Raw genomic sequence first — 21,779 nt, 5'->3', positions numbered from 1 at the left:
GTGGGGGTACGAGTTCCCCCCCGTGGTCTCTCTGTCCCCGTGAGGGAAAGACATGGCCGACATCGCTTTTCTTTGACAAAGTGGCCGAGACCAAGACCATGCCCCTCTTCAAAATGTCCTGCCCACAGAATTACCATGGCAACGGAGGAGGAGTTGGGAGTGGGGTAACACTGATCCATAGAAGATCCGATTGGAGCAGAGTTACATGGAGAGAAGAGAGGGATGGTGAGGGAGGGTCAGAGTCAGTGTCCGAATCAGCAATGTCTGAGAGATTACACACAGACTCAAACAGCAGACATGGGTTCAAATACTATTTGAAATAATCTCAAATACTTAATCTGTGCTTGATTGATCTTTCCTGTCTTAATGGAACCAATAGAATAGTCCCGACATTGGTTAACTCTGCCCATTTAGCACTTCAGGTAGACTCAAGCGAATGCTCAAAAGTATTTGAAAGATTTTAAATACTATTTGAACCCAGGTCGGGGGTATACTGGATTCTAAGCAGGGTCTGTTACCGTTTACTACAACTATTCAAATGATGAATTCATTACTTGTTGTTAATTTACATGATATTGGTACGTAGAGAGAGATGTAAAGGCGTTCAGTGTGTTGGGGACAGAGGAGGCCATGGAAATGCCCTGAATGCTTCTGCTGTGTCCCAAATGGCATCCAATTCCCTTTATAGAGCTCCATGGGCCCTGGTCAAAGTAGTGCACTTTATAGGGAATAGGGTTCCATTTGGGATGCACTTTAGTCTTTCTTCTGGATCATCTGTTTGTCCATACACTTTAAAAACATATACATATGTAACACTATAGATTTCACGATGATGATTTTGTTATTGTTGTTATGTGCCAATGTACTGTAGAATATGCTAGCTAAAGCACTGGCCTTTGACTGGAAATGAAGAAGACAGGAGAACATGCTATTTTAAGTTGCTGTGCATATGTGTCAGTCTGCGTTGTCTGCACAGATGTATCTGTTATTGTCGATACAGAGGAGCGCAGTCAGCACTTTATTAAGTACGTTGGCACCTCAGGAACTTTTGTAGCACTCATTACTGGATAGAATATAGAGTTGTGATTTTAACCTTACAGCACTTTAACAATGAAGGAAAGGTTTTAATGATGCTTTCTATTCATATTGTATGTGATTGTGTAGGATTGTGAAATAACAACGATGATTTAGGATGATTTTTGTCTCTTTAGTCGGTTTGTTTTTGTGGCTGGATGCACATTTTGTATTGGCCACATACACGTTTAGCAGATGTTATTGCGGGTGTAGCAAAATGCTTGCATTTATAGGAAATAATATTTTTCTAGGTAATCAAGGAGAGCTAATTGGAGGAATCAACAGTAGCAGAAGGATGCGTTCTAGGTCTATTCTATGTTGTAGGTCACAACTCTGTCTTAAACCAGAGAGCCTTTAGACTCAAATAGCACCCTATTCCCTATGTAGTGCCCTACTTTTGAACAGGGTCCTTCGGGTTGTGGTTAAATGTAGTGCACTACATAGGGAATAGGGTGCCATTTGGGACACCCCCCCAGTGACTCTTACAAGCACACACTTCTATTTCTGCCTCTGGTGGTAACCATGGTTTTCATGAGTCAAGTTAGTGTTAAGGAACTTCCTGTCGGGTAAACTGAGTTGAAAGAGATGAGTGGATGAGTGTCAGCACTTGAGAGAAATGTGAAGATATATGTGTCGAGATGTGGCTTTGGATATTAACCTATTATTGGTAAAACGCTATGCATGAAGCCTTTTAGTCTTAAGAGTCACATGTAGACGACAGATAAACTCAGCAAAAAAAGAAACGTCCTCTCACTGTCAACTGCATTTATTTAAATATTTGTATGAACATAACAAGATTCACAACAACTGAGACATAAACTGAACAAGTTCCACAGACATGTAACTAATAGAAATTGAATTATCTGTCCCTGAACAAAGGGGGGGGGGGGGGTCAAAAGTAGTAGAGGGTATCTGGTTTGGCCACCAGCTGCATTAAGTACTGCAGTGCATCTCCTCCTCATGGACTGCATAATATTTTCCAGTTCTTGCTGTGAGATGTTTCCCCACTCTTCCACCAAGGCACCTGCAAGTTCCCAGACATGTCTGGGGGGAATGGCCCTAGCCCTCACCCTACGATCCAACAGGTCCCAAACGTGCTCAATGGGATTGGGATCCGGGCTCTTCGCTGGCCATGGCAGAACACTGACATTCCTGTCTTGCAGGAAATCACGGATAGAACGAGCAGTATGACTGGTGGCATTGTCATGCTGGAGGGTCATGTCAGGATGAGCCTGCAGGAAGGGTACCACATGAGGGAGGAGGATGTCTTCGACGGACCCTCCATGAAGAGAACGTTTTGCCAGTCCTGTCTGGTCCAGCGACGGTGGGTTTGTGCCCATAGGAAACTTTGGTGCCGGTGATGTCTGGTGAGGAACAGCCTTACTACAGGCTTACAAGCCATCAGTCCAGCCTCTCTCAGCCTAATTTGGACAGTCTGAGCACTGATGGAGGGATTGTGCATTCCTGGTGTAACCCGGACAGTTGTTGTTGCCATCCTGTACCTGTCCCGCAGGTGTGATGTTGGGATGTATCGATCCTGTGCAGGTGTTGTTACACGTGGTCTGCCACTGCGAGGACGATCAGCTGTCCGTCCTGTCTCCCTGTAGCGCTATCTTAGGCGTCTCACAGTACGGACATTGCAATTTATTGCCCTGGCCACAACTGCAGTCCTCATGCCTCCTTGCAGCATGACTAAGGCACGATCACGCATATGAGCAGGGGCCCTGGGCATCTTTCTTTTGGTGTTTTTCAGAGTCAGTAGAAAGGCCTCTTTAGTGTCCTAAGTTTTCATAACTGTGCCGTTAATTGCCTACCGTCTGTAAGCTGTTACTGTCTTAACGACCGTTCCACAGGTACATGTTTATTGAACAAGCATAGGAAACAATGAAGATCTGTGAAGTTATTTGGATTTTACGAATGATCTTTGAAAGACAGGGTCCTGAAAAAGGGACGATTCTTTTTTTTTTCTGAGTTTAAATGCACACCCACAAGACCATACACTTCAATGGTCAAAACATCAAGGACACCTGCTCTTTCCATGACAGACTGAATGACCATACTTACAAGCTGGGGAGTTAGTTGTGCATGTCGGTCTTTACTAAAGGTTTTTAATGCCGTTAGCACAAGATTCATTGTTGCAGAAGCTATGCAGAAGTGAACATTTCATCTATTGATCGACAAAGCTCGCTGAGGTCCCCCAAAGTTAGCTTCCTAAAGAGAGGAAGATGTTCAAATTCCTGATTTATTATCTGTTAGTAGTTTTCCCCACCGTAGCATATACACTCTCTGGCATGGGGTTCATGGGGAGGTCCACAGGTGGAGGCTGGTCTCATCCAGTTAAATACTACTTGAGAAAAAGTGTACAAAACTCAACAGTCATAGTAAAAGGAAGAAGTGAAAGTAAATGCTATACATCAAATTCCTGAAATTAAGCAAATCATCCGGGACAAATGTATATATAGTTTAACATTATGGACAGATAAGGACACACTCCAACACTTAGACATAATTTAAAAACCGAGTATTTGTGTTTATCAAATCAAATCAAATCAAATTTTATTTGTCACATACACATGGTTAGCAGATGTTAATGCGAGTGTAGCGAAATGCTTGTTTATTAAGTCAGCCAGTTGGAAGGCAGTAGGGGTAACAACACGTTATATTGATAGGTGCATGAATTAGCCTAGATGAGCATTCAAAATGTAACGAGTACTTTCGGGTGTCAGGGAAAATGTATGGAGTAAAATAACATTTCTTTAGGAATGTAGTGGAGTAAAATAATATTTCTTTAGGAATGTAGTGGAGTAAAATAATATTTCTTTAGGAATGTAGTGGAGTAAAATAATATTTCTTTAGGAATGTAGTGGAGTAAAATACAATTTCTTTAGGAATGTATGGAGTAAAATAATATTTCTTTAGGAATGTAATGGAGTAAAATAATATTTCTTTAGGAATGTAGTGGAGTAAAATAATATTTCTTTAGGAATGTAGTGGAGTAAAATACAATTTCTTTAGGAATGTATGGAGTAAAATAATATTTCTTTAGGAATGTAGTGGAGTAAAATAATATTTATTTAGGAATGTAGTGGAGTAAAATAATATTTCTTTAGGAATGTAGTGGAGTAAAATACAATTTCTTTAGGAATGTATGGAGTAAAATAATATTTCTTTAGGAATGTAGTGGAGTAAAAGTAAAAGTGGTCAAAAATATAAATAGTAAAGTACAGATACCCACCCAAAAACTACTTAGTATAATACTACAAAGTATTCTTACTTTAAGTACTTTACACCACTGTATTTACACACACACACACACACTTGATCACTTTGAATTTAGTGGAGATAATGGAGTGTGGTTAGTGCTATAGCCAAACTCCATCACTTTGAAAATGGTGGAGATGGTAGAGTGTGGCTAGCACTGACAAATTCTATTATAAAAGGGAGAAGTTGGATGATGGAAAATGATTCATTCTTATGGATGCTGCTAGACTATTTTACTTACAAGCTGGCCAGCTAGTTATGCATGTCGGTCTTTACTAAAGGTGTTTGATGTTGCTACTGTCTTTGTACACTGCTTTTAGCACAAGATGAATTGTTGCAGTAGCAGTGAAAATGTTATCCATTGATTGAGAAAGCTCGATTGACAAAACTCACAGTCTGCTTCCTAAAGAGAGTAAGACGACATTAAAAATGTTCTTATTATTGTTAGTCGTTTTCCCCACCATAGCATATCCTATAAATCAACCACATAACAATCCAACAAATATGTACACATTTGATCTTCAGAGTCGCTATGTAAATACTGTGAAATCATCACATCCTGAAATCAACAGTTTTCACATAGTTTACTTAATATTAATATAAGTTACGGTAATAAGGGTAATCCTGCAGTAGGAGCAGTAAGAGTACATTTATTTAGCTTTCCCCAAATCAGGACAATTATGATGATGGCAACGCCACAGACTGTGACAACGACTTTACATACCCCAAACAGAAGCCATGGATTACAGGCAACATCTGCACTCAGCTAAAGGGTAGAGCTGCCGCTTTCAAGGTGCGGGACTCTAACCTGGAAGCTTATAAGAACTCCTGCTATGCCCACAGACGAACCATCAAACAGGCAAAGCGCCAATACAGGACTAAGATTGAATAGTACTACACCGGCTCCGACGCTCGTCGGATGTAGTAGAGCCTGCAAACTATTACAGACTACAAAGAGAAGCACAGCCGCGAGCTGCCCAGTGACACGAGCTTACCAGACAAGCTAAATCACTTCAATGCTCGCTTCCAGGCAATCAACAGTGAGGCATGCATGAGAGCATCAGCTGTTCCGTACGACTGTGTGATCCCGCTCTCCATAGCTGACGTGAGTAAGACCTTAAAACAGGTCAAAACCCACAAGGTCGCTGGGCCAGACGGATTACCAGGACGTGTGCTCCCGGCATGTGCTGACCAACTGGCAGGTCTATTCCAACACCATCATTAAGTTTGCAGACCACGCAACAATGGTGGGCCTGATCACAGACAACGACGAGAACGCCTATGTGGAGGAGGTCAGAGACCTGGCCGGGTGGTGCCAGAACAACAACCTATCCCTCAACGTGATCAAGACTAGGACTACAGGAAAAGGAGGACCAAGAACGCCCCCATTCTCATCGACGGGCTGTAGTGGAGCAGGTTGAGAGTTTCAAGTTCCTTGGTGTCCACATCACCCACAAACTACAATGGTCCAACCACACCAAGACAGTCGTGAAGATGGCACGACAAAGCCTATTCCCCCGCAGGAAACTAAAAAGATTTGGCATGGGTCCTCAGGTTCTACAGCTGCAACATTGAGAGCATCCTGACTGGTTGCATCACTGGTACGCCTGGTACGGCAACTGCTAATCCTCCGAATGCAAGGCACTACAGAGGGTAGAGCGTATGGCCCAGTACATCACTGGGGCCAAGCTGCCTGCCATCCAGAACCTCTACACCAGGCGGTGTCAGAGGAAGGCCCTAAAAATTGTCAAAGACACCAGCCATCCCAGTCATAGACTGTTCTCTCTGCTACTGCATGGTAAGCAGCACCGGAGCGCCAATTCTAGGACCAAAAGGCTTCTCAACAGCTTTTACCCCCAAGCCATAAGACTCCTGAACATCTAATCAAATGGCTACCCAGACAACTTGAACTGTGTCCAAGCCTCCCCCTTTTTTCTCATAACATAACGATGGTCAAACAGTTCAATTTTTGTTTCTTCAGACCAGAGGACATTTCTCCAAAAAGTACGATCTTTGTCCCCATGTGCAGTTACAAACCATAGCCTTTTTATGGCAGTTTTGGAGCAGTGGCGTCTTCCTTGCTGAGCGGCCCTTCAGGTTGTCGATATAGGACTCGTTTACTGTGGATATTGATACTTTTGTAACCGTTTTCTCTTGCATCTTCACAAGGTCCTTTGCTGTTGTTCTGGGAATTGATTTGCACTTTTCGCACCAAAGTATGTTCATCTCTAGGAGACAGAATGCGTCTCCTTCCTGAGCGATATGATGGCTGCGTGGTCCCATGGTGTTTATACTTCCATACTATTGTTTGTACAGATGAACGTGGTACCTTCAGGCGTCTGGAAATTGCTCCGAAGGATGAACCAGACTTGTGGAGGTCTACAATTTTTTATCTGAGGTCTTGGCTGATTTCTTTTGATTTTCCATGATGTCAAGCAGAGAAGTACTGAGTTTGAAGGTAGGCCTTGAAATACATCCACAGGTACACCTCCAATTGACTCAAATTATGTCAATTAGCCTATCACAAGCTTCTAAAGCCATGACATCAGTTTCTGGAATTTTCCAAGCTGTTTAAAGGCACATTTGAACGATTTCAAATAGTATTTGGACACAAGTCCAAATGATAATGTCATTCTGGAGATATTGGTCGTGTTCCTCTGCTCAGACATAACAGATATTGCTGATGCATTCCAGATCTTACAATGCCTAGATATGTTTTTCACTTATCAGCTAATCACATCACACAGTATGTTAAAGCAATCTGGTGCCTGACGGCACAGTCAATGATGTGGCACGCAACCATTGGTTGATGCATGCAACGTCTGTGAAGGGGAACCCAACCAGTATTACCATGATGATGATGATGAAGGATGTAAAGTTGAGGAAGATGGACTGTGGAAGACTTGGAAGGATTTTTGTATTTTATTGTTTTGTTTTAATTTGTTCTCTAAGAGGCCTTGAAGACTGAGTGTTTTGATGCTATGAAAACTATATTTTGGTATTTGTTTCATTAGTCCATTGTTGATAGAGTCCCAAAATGTTTAGCATAAAATTATACAGTGGGGAGAACAAGTATTTGATACACTGCCGATTTTTCAGGTTTTCCTACTTACAAAGTATGTAGAGGTCTGTAATTTTTTATCATAGGTACACTTCAACTGTGAGAGACGGAAATCTAAAACAAAAATCCAGAAAATCACATTGTATGATTTTTAAGTAATTAATTAGCATTTTATTGCATGACATAAGTATTTGATACATCAGAAAAGCAGAACTTAATATTTGGTATAGAAACCTTTGTTTGCAATTACAGAGATCATACGTTTCCTGTAGTTCTTGACCAGATTTGCACACACTGCAGCAGGGATTTTGGCCCACTCCTCAATACAGACCTTCTCCAGATCCTTCATGTTTCGGGGCTGTCACTGGGCAATATGGACTTTCAGCTCCCTCCAAAGATTTTCTATTGGGTTCAGGTCTGGAAACTGGCTAGGCCACTCCAGGACCTTGAGATGCTTCTTACGGAGCCACTCCTTAGTTGCCCTGGCTCTGTGTTTCGGGTCGTTGTCTTGCTGAAAGACCGAGCCACGACCCATCTTCAATGCTCTTACTGAGGGAAGGAGGTTGTTGTCCAAGATCTCATGGCCCCATCCATCCTCCCCTCAATATGGTGCAGTCTTCCTGTCCCCTTTGCAGAAAAGCATCCCCAAAGAATGATGTTTCCACCTCCATGCTTCACGGTTGGGATGGTGTTCTTGGGGTTGTACTCATCCTTCTTCTTCCTCCAAACACGGCGAGTGGAGTTTAGACCAAAAAGCCCTATTTTTGTCTCATCAGACCACATGACCTTCTCCAATTCCTCCTCTGGATCATCCAGATGGTCATTGGCAAACTTCAGACGGGCCTGGACATGCGCTGGCTTGAGCAGGGGGACCTTGCGTGCGCTGCAGTATTTTAATCCATAATGGCGTAGTGTGTTACTAATGGTTTTCTTTGAGACTGTTTTCCCAGCTCTCTTCAGGTCATTGACCAGGTCCTGCCGTGTAGTTCTGGGCTAATCCCTCACCTTCCTCATGATCATGTGGCGGTTGTTGGGACGCCGGGTGGCGCCCCAAGAGGGGGGGGGGGTACTGTCACACCTGCTCCCGATTTTCTCCCCGCTGATGCTTGAGGGCGCCAGGCTGCCCTTCATCTTCCACTCCATCATCCATTATTACGCACGCCTGCCTTCCCTCGTCACGTGCATCAGCGATATTGGCCTCAACTGGACATACTTATCTGTTTTTTTCCTCCCCTATATTTGTCAGTTCCCTTACTCTGTTCCCTGCTGCTGCATTGATTGTTTTTTTTGTCTTAAGTATTAGTTCCTGATGCTGTTCTTGTCTCGTTTCATGTCTGTTATTTATTAAATGTTTACCTCCCCGTACCTGCTTCATCTCTCCAGCGTCATTCAATGTGAGACGGTCGTCCTTCATAAAGTGCAGTGCGCTATGATAAACAGTGTCCAACGACTTTAATACAGTGGCAGCTGCATTCATATAGACAATATCACCATAATCTATGACCGGTATGAACGTCGACTGAATTATTTGTTTTCTGCTAGTTAATGAAAGGCATGGCTCCCCTATTTGGGTGTCAGTAATTTGGTAGGGGCTGCCCTATCAGAAATGCCCACTCTAAAAAAGTGTTGGAATAGTACAACTGTCACGACTTCCCTGCACCTCACACTCCAGGTCGGTCCTGTCACGACTTCCGCCAAAGTCGGTCCCTCTCCTTGTTCGGCGGTCGACGTCACCGGTCTTCAAGCCATTGCATTTTCCATTTGTTTTGTCTTGTTTTCTCAACTGGATAGTTGGGCATTTGTTTTGTGACACTGTTGCGTTCTGTGCAAATGATTGCCTTAGTAAAGTGCTTTGTCCACTCATCTTTGCTCTCCTGCGCCTGACTTCGATGCACCAGCTACACTCACCTCTTGACAATAACTACACAATAACAAATCTAAAACCCACGTTTTATTCGTAAGAGAAATTTGAAGTGTTTTAGTGAGCAGGCTTTCTTTCATGATTTGCTTTTATTTTGACTGGAGCAAGATTGAGCTTATCCCTGATGTGGAAACTGCCTGGAAATTCCTTCATTATGTTTTTTTCCAAATAGTTAACAAACATGCCCTATTCCGCAGGTTCAGGGTTAAAGGGCGGGATAATCCATGGTTTTCTTCTGAGCTGTCTTGTATTATTCACAACCGTAATCTAGCCTGGGCTAAAGCAAGGAAATCATGTTCTGATGCTGATTGGCTTATTTTTTAGGCAGTTATGAAACAAGTGTTATTTTCTTCTCAGGAAGGCCAAGTCTGAATATTTTATGTCTGTTACCACTGATAACCTGAATGACCCTAGAAAGTTTTGGAAGGCTATTAAGTCTATGTCTGGTAACAGTAATGCTAATCAATTACCGTCATGTGTTTTTAAGGACTCTGTTGCTATATATGACAAAATTGAAATGCTGAATTGTTTCAATGAGCACTTTGTATCATCTGGTAGGCTGTTTGATTCAGTGTCCTCTGTCTCTGTACAACCCTGTGTGGATGAACCAGTGAGAGCTGGTCAAACTTTTAGCTTTTTGCCATTCTCAGTGCAGGTGGTACATAAAGCCCTGAAATCCTTAGATCAGAGAAAGCCTGCAGGTCCTGATCTTTTTGATCCCTGCTTTTTAAATCTGGCAGCTGATTTCATAGCTGAACCACTTACATATCTGTTCAATCTAACCCTGGAATGTAATGACATTCCAAAGGTCTGGAAATCAGCATTTGTCCTACCACTTTTAAAAGGGGGAGATCCAACTCTTTTAAATAATTATAGGCCAATCTCAAAGTTGTCACCTGGTGAAAATACTTGAAACCCTTGTAAGTGAACAGCTAAAATAGTTTTTATTTACTAACTCTATTTGATCAATGTACCAATCAGGCTTCAGAAAGAAGCATAACATAATTACAGCAGCCATGAAGGTTTTAAATGATATCACTGAAGCCCTTGACAAAAAAACAGCACTTTTGAAACAGTTGATCATGCTATACTAAGGCAGAGATTGTCGAGTGTTGGTCTTTCGGAGCATGCAGTTGCATGGTTTACTAACTATCTGTCTGATAGAACTCAGTGCACTCAATTTGATGGGCTTATGTCTGTTAAATTGTCCGTCTTTAATGGTGTGCCCCAAGGCTCCGTACTTGGTCCTCTCTTATTCATTATTTATATAAATGATTTAGACAAAAATGTCCAAAATGCACAACTTCATTTTTATGCTAATGATACTGTTATTTACTGTTACGGATACAAGTATCCTGTGTGTATCCTGTGTGTGTGTGTGTGTATTTCTTTTCTCTCCTTCTCCCCTGCCACAGGTGGCAATCATCACTCCCCAATCAGTCACCAATCAATCATCAATCAGAAAACACACCTCCTCCTGTTTTCTACCCAATCACAGTTCCTTTCCCTTGGTTTAAAAACCCTGTCAGTTTTCTCTAGAGCTCACTCTCTGTAAATGCCATATGTCTGTAGAGCTCTATGGTTCACGTGTGCCTACTATGTCTTTATCTCGTATGTATTGAGCTCTCTTTTGTTTGAGCGCCTCCATATCACTTTGTCCTCACCTGTGAGTATTGTTTTTGGTTATGGTGTTTGTTTGCTGGTGGGGAAAAGGGGGAACCAAGACAAGTCGCCCATGGGCATACACTACCCGTAGGTAAACTTTGTTAAAAACACTAGTTAGAACTGGGTGCACCACCCACTGTATTTTTGGTTAGTTAGCTGTTGTTGAAATAGGCTAGTCTAGTTTAGGGGTGTTTTTGAATACTTATTATTTCTTTCCTTGGGTCCAGCTCAGCCCCTTTTCCTGCTCCCCCCCCATTATTACCGTGTGTTTTCTAATAAACCATGTGTTTGACGGTAATTTAGTTGTCTGTGGTTATTTTGTTCTCACTTACTTTTCACTATTTTAAACTGCAAAACCCTTATGCACCACTGCATTTTGTATACCAGGGTTGGCTGGCCTTCTCTTGTCACTCGTAGGCTCCGGCGCTGGTATACTTTTATTTACAAAGCCATTTTGGGTTTACTACCTTTTTTGGGGGGTATTTTTATTGTTCAGAAATGTGGTGGGTGCTCTCTTCGTTCGCTCGCTGGACTTCATCCTGCTAACTGTTCCAAATGTCTGAACTGAATTTGGTAAAAAGGGCTTTTATGTACTCTGCCCCATCGTCTTGGAACACCTTACAAAATACTTTTAAACTGGAAGAACTTGTCCCGATTGGTGTTTTTAAATCATTGAAGGATTTTGAGGCTGATTCCCTGACCTGTCAATGTTTTTAATTAGCTGTTTTATGATTTTGTTATACTCTTGTGAATTCAATGGTTTTTACTAGATTACTTGTAGTTTTTCATGTGTGTCTAATTTTTGTAATGACTTGGTGCTGCCTATCTCGGCCAGGACGCTCTTGAAAAAGAGATTTTATATCTCAATGAGCCCTTCCTGGTTAAATAAAGTTCCTAAATACATTTCAAATGTATTGGAAACAGGTTATGAAGTTATTTCACATGCCATGTAACATTAGAATTGTAAACAATGTTTCGTGTGAAATTTGTGGTTTATGGGTATAAAAACCTACTAGAGTAAGGAAGTCTTGGCCTATGTGACAATACTTCCTCATTTAGGTTTAGTCATTTGTCAAAGTATGGCGACTGTGCGTTTCACCCTCTCTATTCTACTAACTCTCCTCCATCATTCAGGTAAAAACAATTCTAAAACATCTGTATAGTGATATTTAATATATTGATTAGACATGTGTATATAATCTGGTTAGTAAGTAACAGGCAGTATAATTTGTATTGATTACTCTGCTTATAACCAGTCCAAATCAAATTGTATGTCACATGCGCCGAATACAACAGGTGTAGATCTTACCGTGAAATGCTTACTTACAAGCCCTTAACCAACAATGCAGTTCAATAAATAGATTTAATCAAATATTTACTTAATAAAAAGCAAAAAATCCAAACAATCAAAAAGTAACACAAGAAATGTACATAACAAGTGTACAGGGTAGTCGAGGTAATTTGTAAAGTGACTATGCATAGATAATAAACAGCGAGTAGCAGCAGTGTAAAAACAAATGTAAATAGTCTGGGTGACCATTTTATTAGTGTATTGGTGTACTGGATGTCTAGCCGGTGTACTGGATGTCTAGCCGGTGTACTGGATGTCTAGCCGGTGTACTGGATGTCTAGCCGGTGTACTGGATGTCTAGCCGGTGTACTGGATGTCTAGCCAGTAGGTGACACAGGAACTTAGATGAAGTACTAAAGTTAAGTCATGAGATGTTGATTTTTACAACATCCAAGTAATTGATAGACTTTTAAATTGAAAGTACAGTATGTAATTAACTGTAGGGCACATAAAAAAAAAAAATACTGGTTTTAAATATGTTTTGTAATACAACAATGTTTGGTTGTGATAGTATACTGTACTATTGTAAGAACAAGTTCAGTGTCATTACAGTAAAGTCAGTGACGGGAAACTACCCCATTTGTAGCATGGAACTTCTCGCTCCCGGAAATGCAATGCTCAGCTGTTTTTAGACATGTCTGTCAGCCAACCACAAATATGTGGGCTGAAAAAGACCCCCTCTCTTGAGCATCCAAGTTATCTATGCTTTTAGGCAGATTAGGTTGTACTTCCTGGAGTTATACTTCATCAAGTTGCTTTTACTGAACGGTTTCTGAAACTGAACTTCATTTTTATTTAACCTTTATTTAACTAGGCAAGTGAGTTAGGCAAGTGAGTTAAGATTGGATTCTCATTTACAATGACAGCCTACCAAGGAACAGTGGGTGAACTGCCTTGTTCAGGGGCAGAACGACAGATTTTTACCTTGTCAGCTCAGGGATTCGATCCAGCAACATTTTGGTTATTGGCCCAACCTGCCTCCCCAACTGAACAGTTGATAGTGTGTATCATATCCCAGTTCTTTATTGCAAAAGTACTTCTGTATGACTTGTAACAAAGGTTGTGACTCTGTTGATCTAAAGGCAGCTGATCTTTTTAATGGGTTAATATTTAAACCGTTTAGCAAATAGGGTGTATAGAGAAATTCTAGCCCAAACTACAAAGCCTGCAAATTGGGTCATTACGATGTGTCAGCCAGTTTGGCTATTTGCAAAAACTAAAAATGTGCACATATTCCTTTAGGAGGTTGCGTTGCTAAATTCATATCCTACTGCTGTATTTGTCACATTGTTTGATGGGCTTTTTCATCTTTTTTTACATGACGTATTCTGTGTGTTTATTTCAGAGCCCAGTGCTGAGACCTCTGTGTTTGTGCTGAAGGGACAGGATGTTCGCCTGAATGTCCAGACAAATGTTCAACTGAAAGAAGATGTTGATGTGCTATTTTGGAAGTTTAACAGATCAGTCAATGTTGTAAAGTACCCACCAAAAGTTACCTTTGAAAGGTACCGAGGTAGGGCTGAATTTAGTGAGGGAGACTTCTCTCTGCTACTGAAGAACCTCCAGGAAGGAGACAGTGGACTTTATGATGCAGTAGTGACTGGTAACAATGACAGCAACGTAGCTAAATACTTGATAAAAGTCCAAGGTATGTTTGACAGTTTTTCTATTTTATTATATAGTGACAGTTACAGTATCAATCAATAGAGCTAAACATGGTGTACAGGTTAAATGCATATTCATTGGGACTCTAGCTCATGTACTCAGGTTAATAAACTAACAATAAATGGTTTTGATATGTTTTCAGTGAGTTGTGCCTCCAGTCCTGACAGTGAACTCTGACTCCACCAACAATGACACCTGTACATGCACACACAATAAACTAGACTACATGTCATTGAAAACTCCACTCCAGACCTGACTGCCCTTGACCAGCACAAAAACATCCTTTGGTGTACTGCATTAGCATCGAATAGCACCAGCAATATGCAACTTTTCAGGGAACTTAGGAACCAATATACACAGGCAGTTAGGAAAGCAAAGGATATAATTTTCTAACAAATTTGCATCCTGTAGCACAAACTCTCAAAAGTTCTGGAACACGATAAGGTCCATGGAGAATAAGAGCACCTCCTCCCAGCTGCCCACTGCACTGAGGCTCGGAAACAATGTCACAGCCGATAAATCCACTATAATTGAGAATTTCAATAAGCATTTTTTTACGGCTGGCCATGCTTTCCACCTGGCTACACCTACCCTGGTCAACAGCCCTGTACCCCCCCCACAGAAACTTTCCCAAGCCTCCCCATTTCTCCTTCACCCAAATCCAGATAGCCGATGTTCTGAAAAAGCTGCAAAATCTGGACCCCTACGAATCAGCCGGGCTAGACAATCTGAACCCATTCTAAAATTATCCGCTGCAATTGTTGCAACCCCTATTTCTAGCCTGTTCAACCTCTCATATCGTCTGAGATCCCCAAAGATTGGAAAGCTGCCACGGTCATCCCCCTCTTCAAAGGGGGAGACACTCTAGACCCACACTGCTACAGACCCACACTGCTACAGACCTATCTATCCTACCCTGCCATTCTAAGGTCTTCGAAAGCCAAGTTAACAAACAGATCACCAACCATTTCGAATCCCACCGTACTTTCTCCACCATGCAATCTAGTTTCCGAGCTGGTCATGGGTGCAACTCAGCCACACTCAAGGTCCTAAACAAGATCATAACCGCCATCGATAAGAGACAATACTGTGCACCCGTCACCACATTCTTATCGGCAGTCAAATGACTGCCTCGCCTGGTTCATCAACTACTTCTCAGAGTTCAGTGTGTCAAATCGGAGGGCCTGTTGTCCGGACCTCTGGCAGTCTCTATGGGGGTGCCACAGGGTTCAGTTCTCAGGCCGACTCTTTTCTCTATTCATCAATGATGTCGCTCTTGCTGCTGGTGATTCTCTGATCCATCTCTACGCAGACGACACCATTCTGTATACTTCTGGCCCTTCTTTGGACACTGTTAACTAACCGCTAGATGAGCTTCAATGCCATACAACTCTCCTTCCATAGCCTCCAACTGCTCTTAAATGCAAGTTAAACTAAATGCATCCTCTTCAACCAATCACTGCCTGCACCTGCCCGCCCATCCAGCATCACTACTCTGGACGGTTCTGACTAATATGTGGACAACTACAAATACCTAGGTGTTTGATTAGATTGTAAACTCTCCTTCCAGACTCACGTTAAGCATCTCCAATCCAAAATTAAATCTAGAATTGGCTTCCTATTTCACAACAAAGCATCCTTCACTCATGCTGCCAAACATACCCTCGTAAAACTGACTATCCTACCGATCCTTGACTTCGGCGATGTCATTTACAAAATAGCCTCCAACACTCTACTCAGCAAATTGGATGCAGTCTATCACAGTGCCATCCGTTTTGTCACCAAAACCCTATATACTACTCACCACCTCGACCTGTATGCTCTCGTTGGCTGGCCTTCGCTTCATATTCGTCGCCAAACCCACTGGCTCCAGATTCTCTATAAGTCTTTGCTAGGTAAAGCCCCGCCTTATTTCAGCTCACTGGTCACCATAGCAGCACCCACACGTACCACGCGCTCCAGCAGGTATATTTCACTGGTCACCCCCAAAGCCAATTCCTACTTTGGCCGCCTTTCCTTCCAATTCTCTGCTGCCAATGACTGGAACCAATTGTAAAAATCACTGAAGCTGGAGACACACATCTCCCTCTCTAACTTTAAGCACCAGCTGTCAGAGCAGCTCACATATCACTGCACCTGTACATAGCCCATCCAACTATCTCATCCCCATACTGTTATTTTTTTGCTCCTTTGCACCCCAGTATCTCTACTTGCACATTCATCTTTTGCACATTTATCACTCCAGTGTTGTAATTGCTCAATTGTAATTATTATCTCCCTCCCGTATCTTACCTCATTTGCACACACTGTACATAGACTTTTCTATTGTGTTATTGACGGTATCAAATCACATTTATTTATATAGCCCTTCTTACATCAGCTGATATCTCAAAGTGCTGTACAGAAAGCCAGCCTAAAACCCCAAACAGCAAGCAATGCAGGTGTAGAAGCACGGTTGCTAGGAAAAACTCCCTAGAAAGGCCGAAACCTAGAGTGGAACCAGGCTACAAACTGTATGTTTGTTTAATCCATGTGTAAATCTGTGTTGTTGTTTGTGCTGCACTGCTTTGCTTTATCTTGGCCAGGTTGCAGTTGTAAATTAGAACTTGTTCTCAACTGGTCTACCTGGTTAAAAAAAGGTGAAATAAAAAATATATGCTTTGCTGATTTTTATATTTTGTGGGAGGAAGCAGAGGAACTATCGTGGGAGGAAGTGGACGACAACTCTGTCAAAGTCTGGATACCTGTCGGTGTCCTCATCATAGTTGGATTATTCGTCCTGATTAGCATTGTTCTTTGGCGAAAGATAAATGAAGGTAAGCTCAGGATCAATAACTATTGTGAATACTGGTGATAACAGGATGTGATTAAATGTCAATTTTGTATAGATTATATACACACACATCGATATGCATTTACACATACAAATACATGCATACATATACAGTATATACAGTACACATACACCACCGTTCAAAAGTTTGGGGTCACAGAGAAATGTCCTGGTTTTTGAAAGAAAGGCAATTTTTTTCCCCATTAAAATAACATAAAATTGATTAGAAATACATTGTTAATGTTGTAAATGACTAGTAGCTGGAAACGGCTAATTTTTAATGGAGTATCTACAGAGGTGTACAGAGGCCCATTATCAGCAACCATCGCTCCTGTGTTCCAATGGCACGTTGTGAGAAAGAGGACAAGTATATTAGTGTTTAGTTTGAGAAACAGACACCTCACAAGTCCTCAAATGGCTGCTTCATTAAATAGTACCCGCAAAACACCAGTCTTAACAGTGAAGAGGCGACTCCGGGATGCTGGTCTTCTAGGCAGAGTTGCAAAGGAAAAGCCATATCTCAGTCTGGCCAATAAAGATAAAATATTAAAATGGGCAAAAGAACACAGACACTGGACAGAGGAACTCAAAAGAATCTGCCGTTTCCAGCTACAGTAGTCATTTACAACATTAACAATGTCTACACTGTATTTCTGATCAATTAGATGGTATTTTAATGGACAAAAAATGTGCTTTTCTTTCAAAAACAAGGACATTTCTAAGTGACCCCAAACTTTTGAACGGTAGTGTATATACAGTACCAGTCAAAGTTTGGACACACCTACTCATTTAAGGGTTTTTCTTAATTTTTACTATTTTATACATTGTAGAATATTAGTGAAGACATCCAAATGATGAAATAACACATATGGAATCATGTAGTAACCAAAAAATGGTTAAACAAATATTTTATATTTGAGATTCTTCAAAGTAGCCAACTTTTTCCTTAGTGACAGCTTTCACACTTTCTGCATTCTCAATGTAGAAAATAGTAAAAATAAAGAAAAGCCCTTGAATGAGTAGGTGTGTCCAAACTTTTGACTGGTACTGTATATATACACTACATTGGCCAAAAGTATGTGTACAGCTGCTCGTCGAACATCTCATTCCAAAATTATGGGCATTAATATGGAGGTGGTCCCCTCCTTTGCTGCTATAACAGCCTCCACTCCGCGTTAAGATTTCACTGGAACTAAGGGGTCTAGCCCGAACCATGAAAAACAGCTCCAGACCATTATTCCTCCTACACCAAACTTTACAGTTGGTACTATGCATACTGGCAGGTAGTGTTCGGGCATCGGCCAAACAGATTCATCTGTCGGACTGCCAGATGGTGAAGCGTGATTCATCACTCCAGAGAACGAGTTTCGTCTACTACAGAGTCCAATGGTGGCGAGCTTTACACCACTCCAATCTTAGGCTTGAGTGTGGCTGCTCGGCCATAGAAACCCATATCATGAAGTTCCCGATGAACAGTTCTTGTGTCGGCGTTGCTTCGAGGCAGTTTGTAACTCAGAAGTGTTACAACCGAGGACAAATTATTTTTTCAGCTGAGGTCCTGTTCTGTGGGCTTGTGCGGCCTTCCACTTCGTGGCTGAGCCGTTGTTGCTCCTAGACATTTCCACTTCACAATAACAGCACTTACAGTGGACCGGGGCAGCTCTAGCAGTGCAGAAATTTGCCTAACTGACTGGTTGGAAAGGTGGCATCCTATGATGTTGCCACGTTGAAAGTCATTGACCTGTTCAGTAAGGCCATTTTACTGCCATTGTTTGTCTATAGAGGTTGCACAACTGTGTGCTCGATTTTATACACCTATCAGCAATGGGTGTGGCAGAAATAGCCGAATTCACTCATTTGAAGGGGTGTCCAGATACCGTTACAATGTGGTGTATATTAAACAGTTCATATATATACAGTGCCTTGCGAAAGTATTCGGCCCCCTTGAACTTTGCGACCTTTTGCCACATTTCAGGCTTCAAACATAAAGATATAAAACTGTATTTTTTTGTGAAGAATCAACAACAAGTGGGACACAATCATGAAGTGGAACGACATTTATTGGATATTTCAAACTTTTTTAACAAAGCAAAAACTGAAAAATTGGGCGTGCAAAATTATTCAGCCCCTTTACTTTCAGTGCAGCAAACTCTCTCCAGAAGTTCAGTGAGGATCTCTGAATGATCCAATGTTGACCTAAATGACTAATGATGACAATCCACCTGTGTGTAATCAAGTCTCCGTATAAATGCACCTGCACTGTGATAGTCTCAGAGGTCCGTTAAAAGCGCAGAGAGCATCATGAAGAACAAGGAACACACCAGGCAGGTCCGAGATACTGTTGTGAAGAAGTTTAAAGCCGGATTTGGATACAAAAAGATTTCCCAAGCTTTAAACATCCCAAGGAGCACTGTGCAAGCGATAATATTGAAATGGAAGGAGTATCAGACCACTGCAAATCTACCAAGACCTGGCCGTCCCTCTAAACTTTCAGCTCATACAAGGAGAAGACTGATCAGAGATGCAGCCAAGAGGCCCATGATCACTCTGGATGAACTGCAGAGATCTACAGCTGAGGTGGGAGACTCTGTCCATAGGACAACAATTAGTCGTATATTGCACAACTCTGGCCTTTATGGAAGAGTGGCAAGAAGAAAGCCATTTCTTAAAGATATCCACAAAAAGTGTTGTTTAAAGTTTGCCACAAGCCACCTGGGAGACACACCAAACATGTGGAAGAACTCTGGTCAGATGAAACCAAAATTGAACTTTTTGGCAACAATGTAAAACGTTTTGTTTGGCGTAAAAGCAACACAGCTCATCACTCTGAACACACCATCCCCACTGTCAAACATGGTGGTGGCAGCATCATGGTTTGGGCCTGCTTTTCTTCAGCAGGGACAGGGAAGAAGTTCTTCAGCAGGGACAGGAAATTGATGGGAAGATGGATGGAGCCAAATACAGGACCATTCTGGAAGAAAACCTGATGGAGTCTGCAAAAGACCTGAGACTGGGACGGAGATTTGTCTTCCAACAAGACAATGATCCAAAACATAAAGCAAAATCTACAATGGAATGGTTCAAAAATAAACATATCCAGGTGTTAGAATGGCCAAGTCAAAGTCCAGACCTGAATCCAATCGAGAATCTGTGGAAAGAACTGAAAACTGCTGTTCACAAATGCTCTCCATCCAATCTCACTGAGCTCGAGCTGTTTTGCAAGGAGGAATGGGAAAAAAATTCAGTCTCTCGATGTGCAAAACTGATAGAGACATACCCCAAGCGACTTACAGCTGTAATCGCAGCAAAAGGTGGCGCTACAAAGTATTAACTTAAGGGGGCTGAATAATTTTGCACGCCCAATTTTTCAGTTTTTGATTTGTTAAAAAAGTTTGAAATATCCAATAAATGTCGTTCCACTTCATGATTGTGTCCCACTTGTTGTTGATTCTTCACAAAAAAATACAGTTTTATATCTTTATGTTTGAAGCCTGAAATGTGGCAAAAGGTCGCAAAGTTCAAGGGGGCCGAATACTTTCGCAAGGCACTGTATATGTAGCGTCTCTGAACATCTTACTTTTAAATATTTATTGTATTTTTATGTTGTTAAATTATAGGTGACAAAGAGGAAATGATAAACACAGAGTATGCTACAGTCAGGGTAAGATACTGTACCTCGGCTACTGTCATTTAAAAAACTAAAATGTCATTGGAAAATGTATACATTCTTAATTAAAGATAAAGTTATTTCATTTAAGTTAATTTAATGCTTACATTTTTTCGCATTGAACAGCCACTGAGAAATATTACATTTATTGATTTGAGGTAATTAATTACCTTGTTTTGTACCCGGGTCACCGTTCATAAATTCACAGTGAAAATGTTACTGTATGTTTTTATTCTCCAGACTCCAGGTAACAGTCAAATAGGTGGTGAAGAGCAGGAATCTCCAGGTCCAGCATCACCCTCCATCTACAGTATGGTGGGACTACCCCAACCCCAGCCTGTTAACCACCAGCCTTTGCCTGTGGACCTCCCCATGGCCACCATGACCTCCATGCCTGAGAGTTTATATGCTGTGGTGGGGGAAAAGACTAGACAACAATAATAATGAATTTTAAAATTATTCTAGGCTGGGATTAACTCAGATTTTATTAGATTGCCCTTTGTTGGCTAAGCATCTTTTAAAGCCAATGTTCCTGCATTCGCTGAGACAGCTTGCACAATAAATGCTGCACATGCTAGCTAAATCGGAAATTATCTTCAAATGGTGCCTAGATGCAGTGGTGACCCGTCATTCAGGGCAGGTGTTTTGAGCCCAACATTTTTAGCAATGGGCTTGCCTGTTTTGCATGTTATTTTGGCATTAATACGTGTCACATATCAGTTTGCAAACAATGTAAAAAATATATATATATCATTGAGGTAATAAAGCTGCTTACAAACATGGTCTCTTTTTTGTTTTCTTGAGTAATGGAGCTCCAAAATGCAGGTGTTTCAGCCTAGCTCAGTGCTGGTGGTGGGGCAAGCCAGTCACACATTGGCCGCGGAGAGTGCCTGTAATCCGGAGGCTCTTTTCAATACCTTCCTTCGGGGGAAATAAAAGACGAGTTTGCAGCGCAGGGGTTACCATTGGACCTCGATTCCCTCATCGCCCTTACGATTAGGATTGTTGGGCGTCTACGACAACGTCGGAGTGAGAGGAGGTCGGGTCTCAGGAACATTAATTCATCCACTGCTGCTTGCTCACCTCCGAAGGAATCCAGAGGTCCCTGAAGTGTGTACTTCCGAGAGGAGCCGAAGCCACCCGAGTTCCCTCGAGAATCATCGGCGACGAGTGAGTCGGTTACTCATAAGCCTATGCAACTGGGCAGAGCTGGACTATCGCCTAGGGAACGTTCCCATAGACTGAGTTCCAACTGTTATCGGTACTGTGGGGCTGCGGGAC

General features: G+C 41.8%; 1 protein-coding gene across 2 annotated transcripts; it reads left to right on the top strand.

The window, feature by feature from the left end:
• The first annotated feature begins 12,018 nt into the window (after positions 1 to 12,018).
• On the top strand, positions 12,019 to 21,279 carry LOC118936326 (uncharacterized). Of its 2 annotated transcripts, none has more exons than XM_021614025.3 (5): positions 12,019 to 12,116; positions 13,679 to 13,981; positions 16,692 to 16,814; positions 20,449 to 20,492; positions 20,739 to 21,279. In XM_021614025.3, exons 1-5 carry the CDS (start codon positions 12,062 to 12,064, stop codon positions 20,937 to 20,939), a joined length of 726 nt encoding a protein of 241 aa, XP_021469700.2. In that variant the 5' UTR covers positions 12,019 to 12,061; the 3' UTR covers positions 20,940 to 21,279. The 2 variants fall into 2 exon arrangements, with proteins under 2 accessions (XP_021469700.2, XP_021469699.2); XM_021614024.3 differs by having other exon boundaries at positions 16,689 to 16,814.
• Positions 21,280 to 21,779: the final 500 nt, after the last annotated feature.

The sequence above is a fragment of the Oncorhynchus mykiss genome, chromosome 8 (genome assembly GCF_057628025.1).
Source record: "Oncorhynchus mykiss isolate SJ-2025 chromosome 8, ASM5762802v1, whole genome shotgun sequence".
NCBI lineage: Eukaryota > Metazoa > Chordata > Actinopteri > Salmoniformes > Salmonidae > Oncorhynchus > Oncorhynchus mykiss.
This window is presented reverse-complemented; position numbering and strand designations above follow the sequence as displayed.

What these genes read in the sequence shown, in the direction of transcription:
- LOC118936326 (XM_021614024.3), top strand. Translation starts at nt 12,062, where the DNA reads ATGGCGACTGTGCGTTTCACCCTCTCTATTCTACTAACTCTCCTCCAT. An exon ending in ATACTTGATAAAAGTCCAAG is followed by an intron (nt 13,982 to 16,688) that starts GTATGTTTGACA and finishes TGTGGGAGGAAG; the next exon opens with CAGAGGAACTATCGTGGGAG. An exon ending in TTGGCGAAAGATAAATGAAG is followed by an intron (nt 16,815 to 20,448) that starts GTAAGCTCAGGA and finishes GTTAAATTATAG; the next exon opens with GTGACAAAGAGGAAATGATA.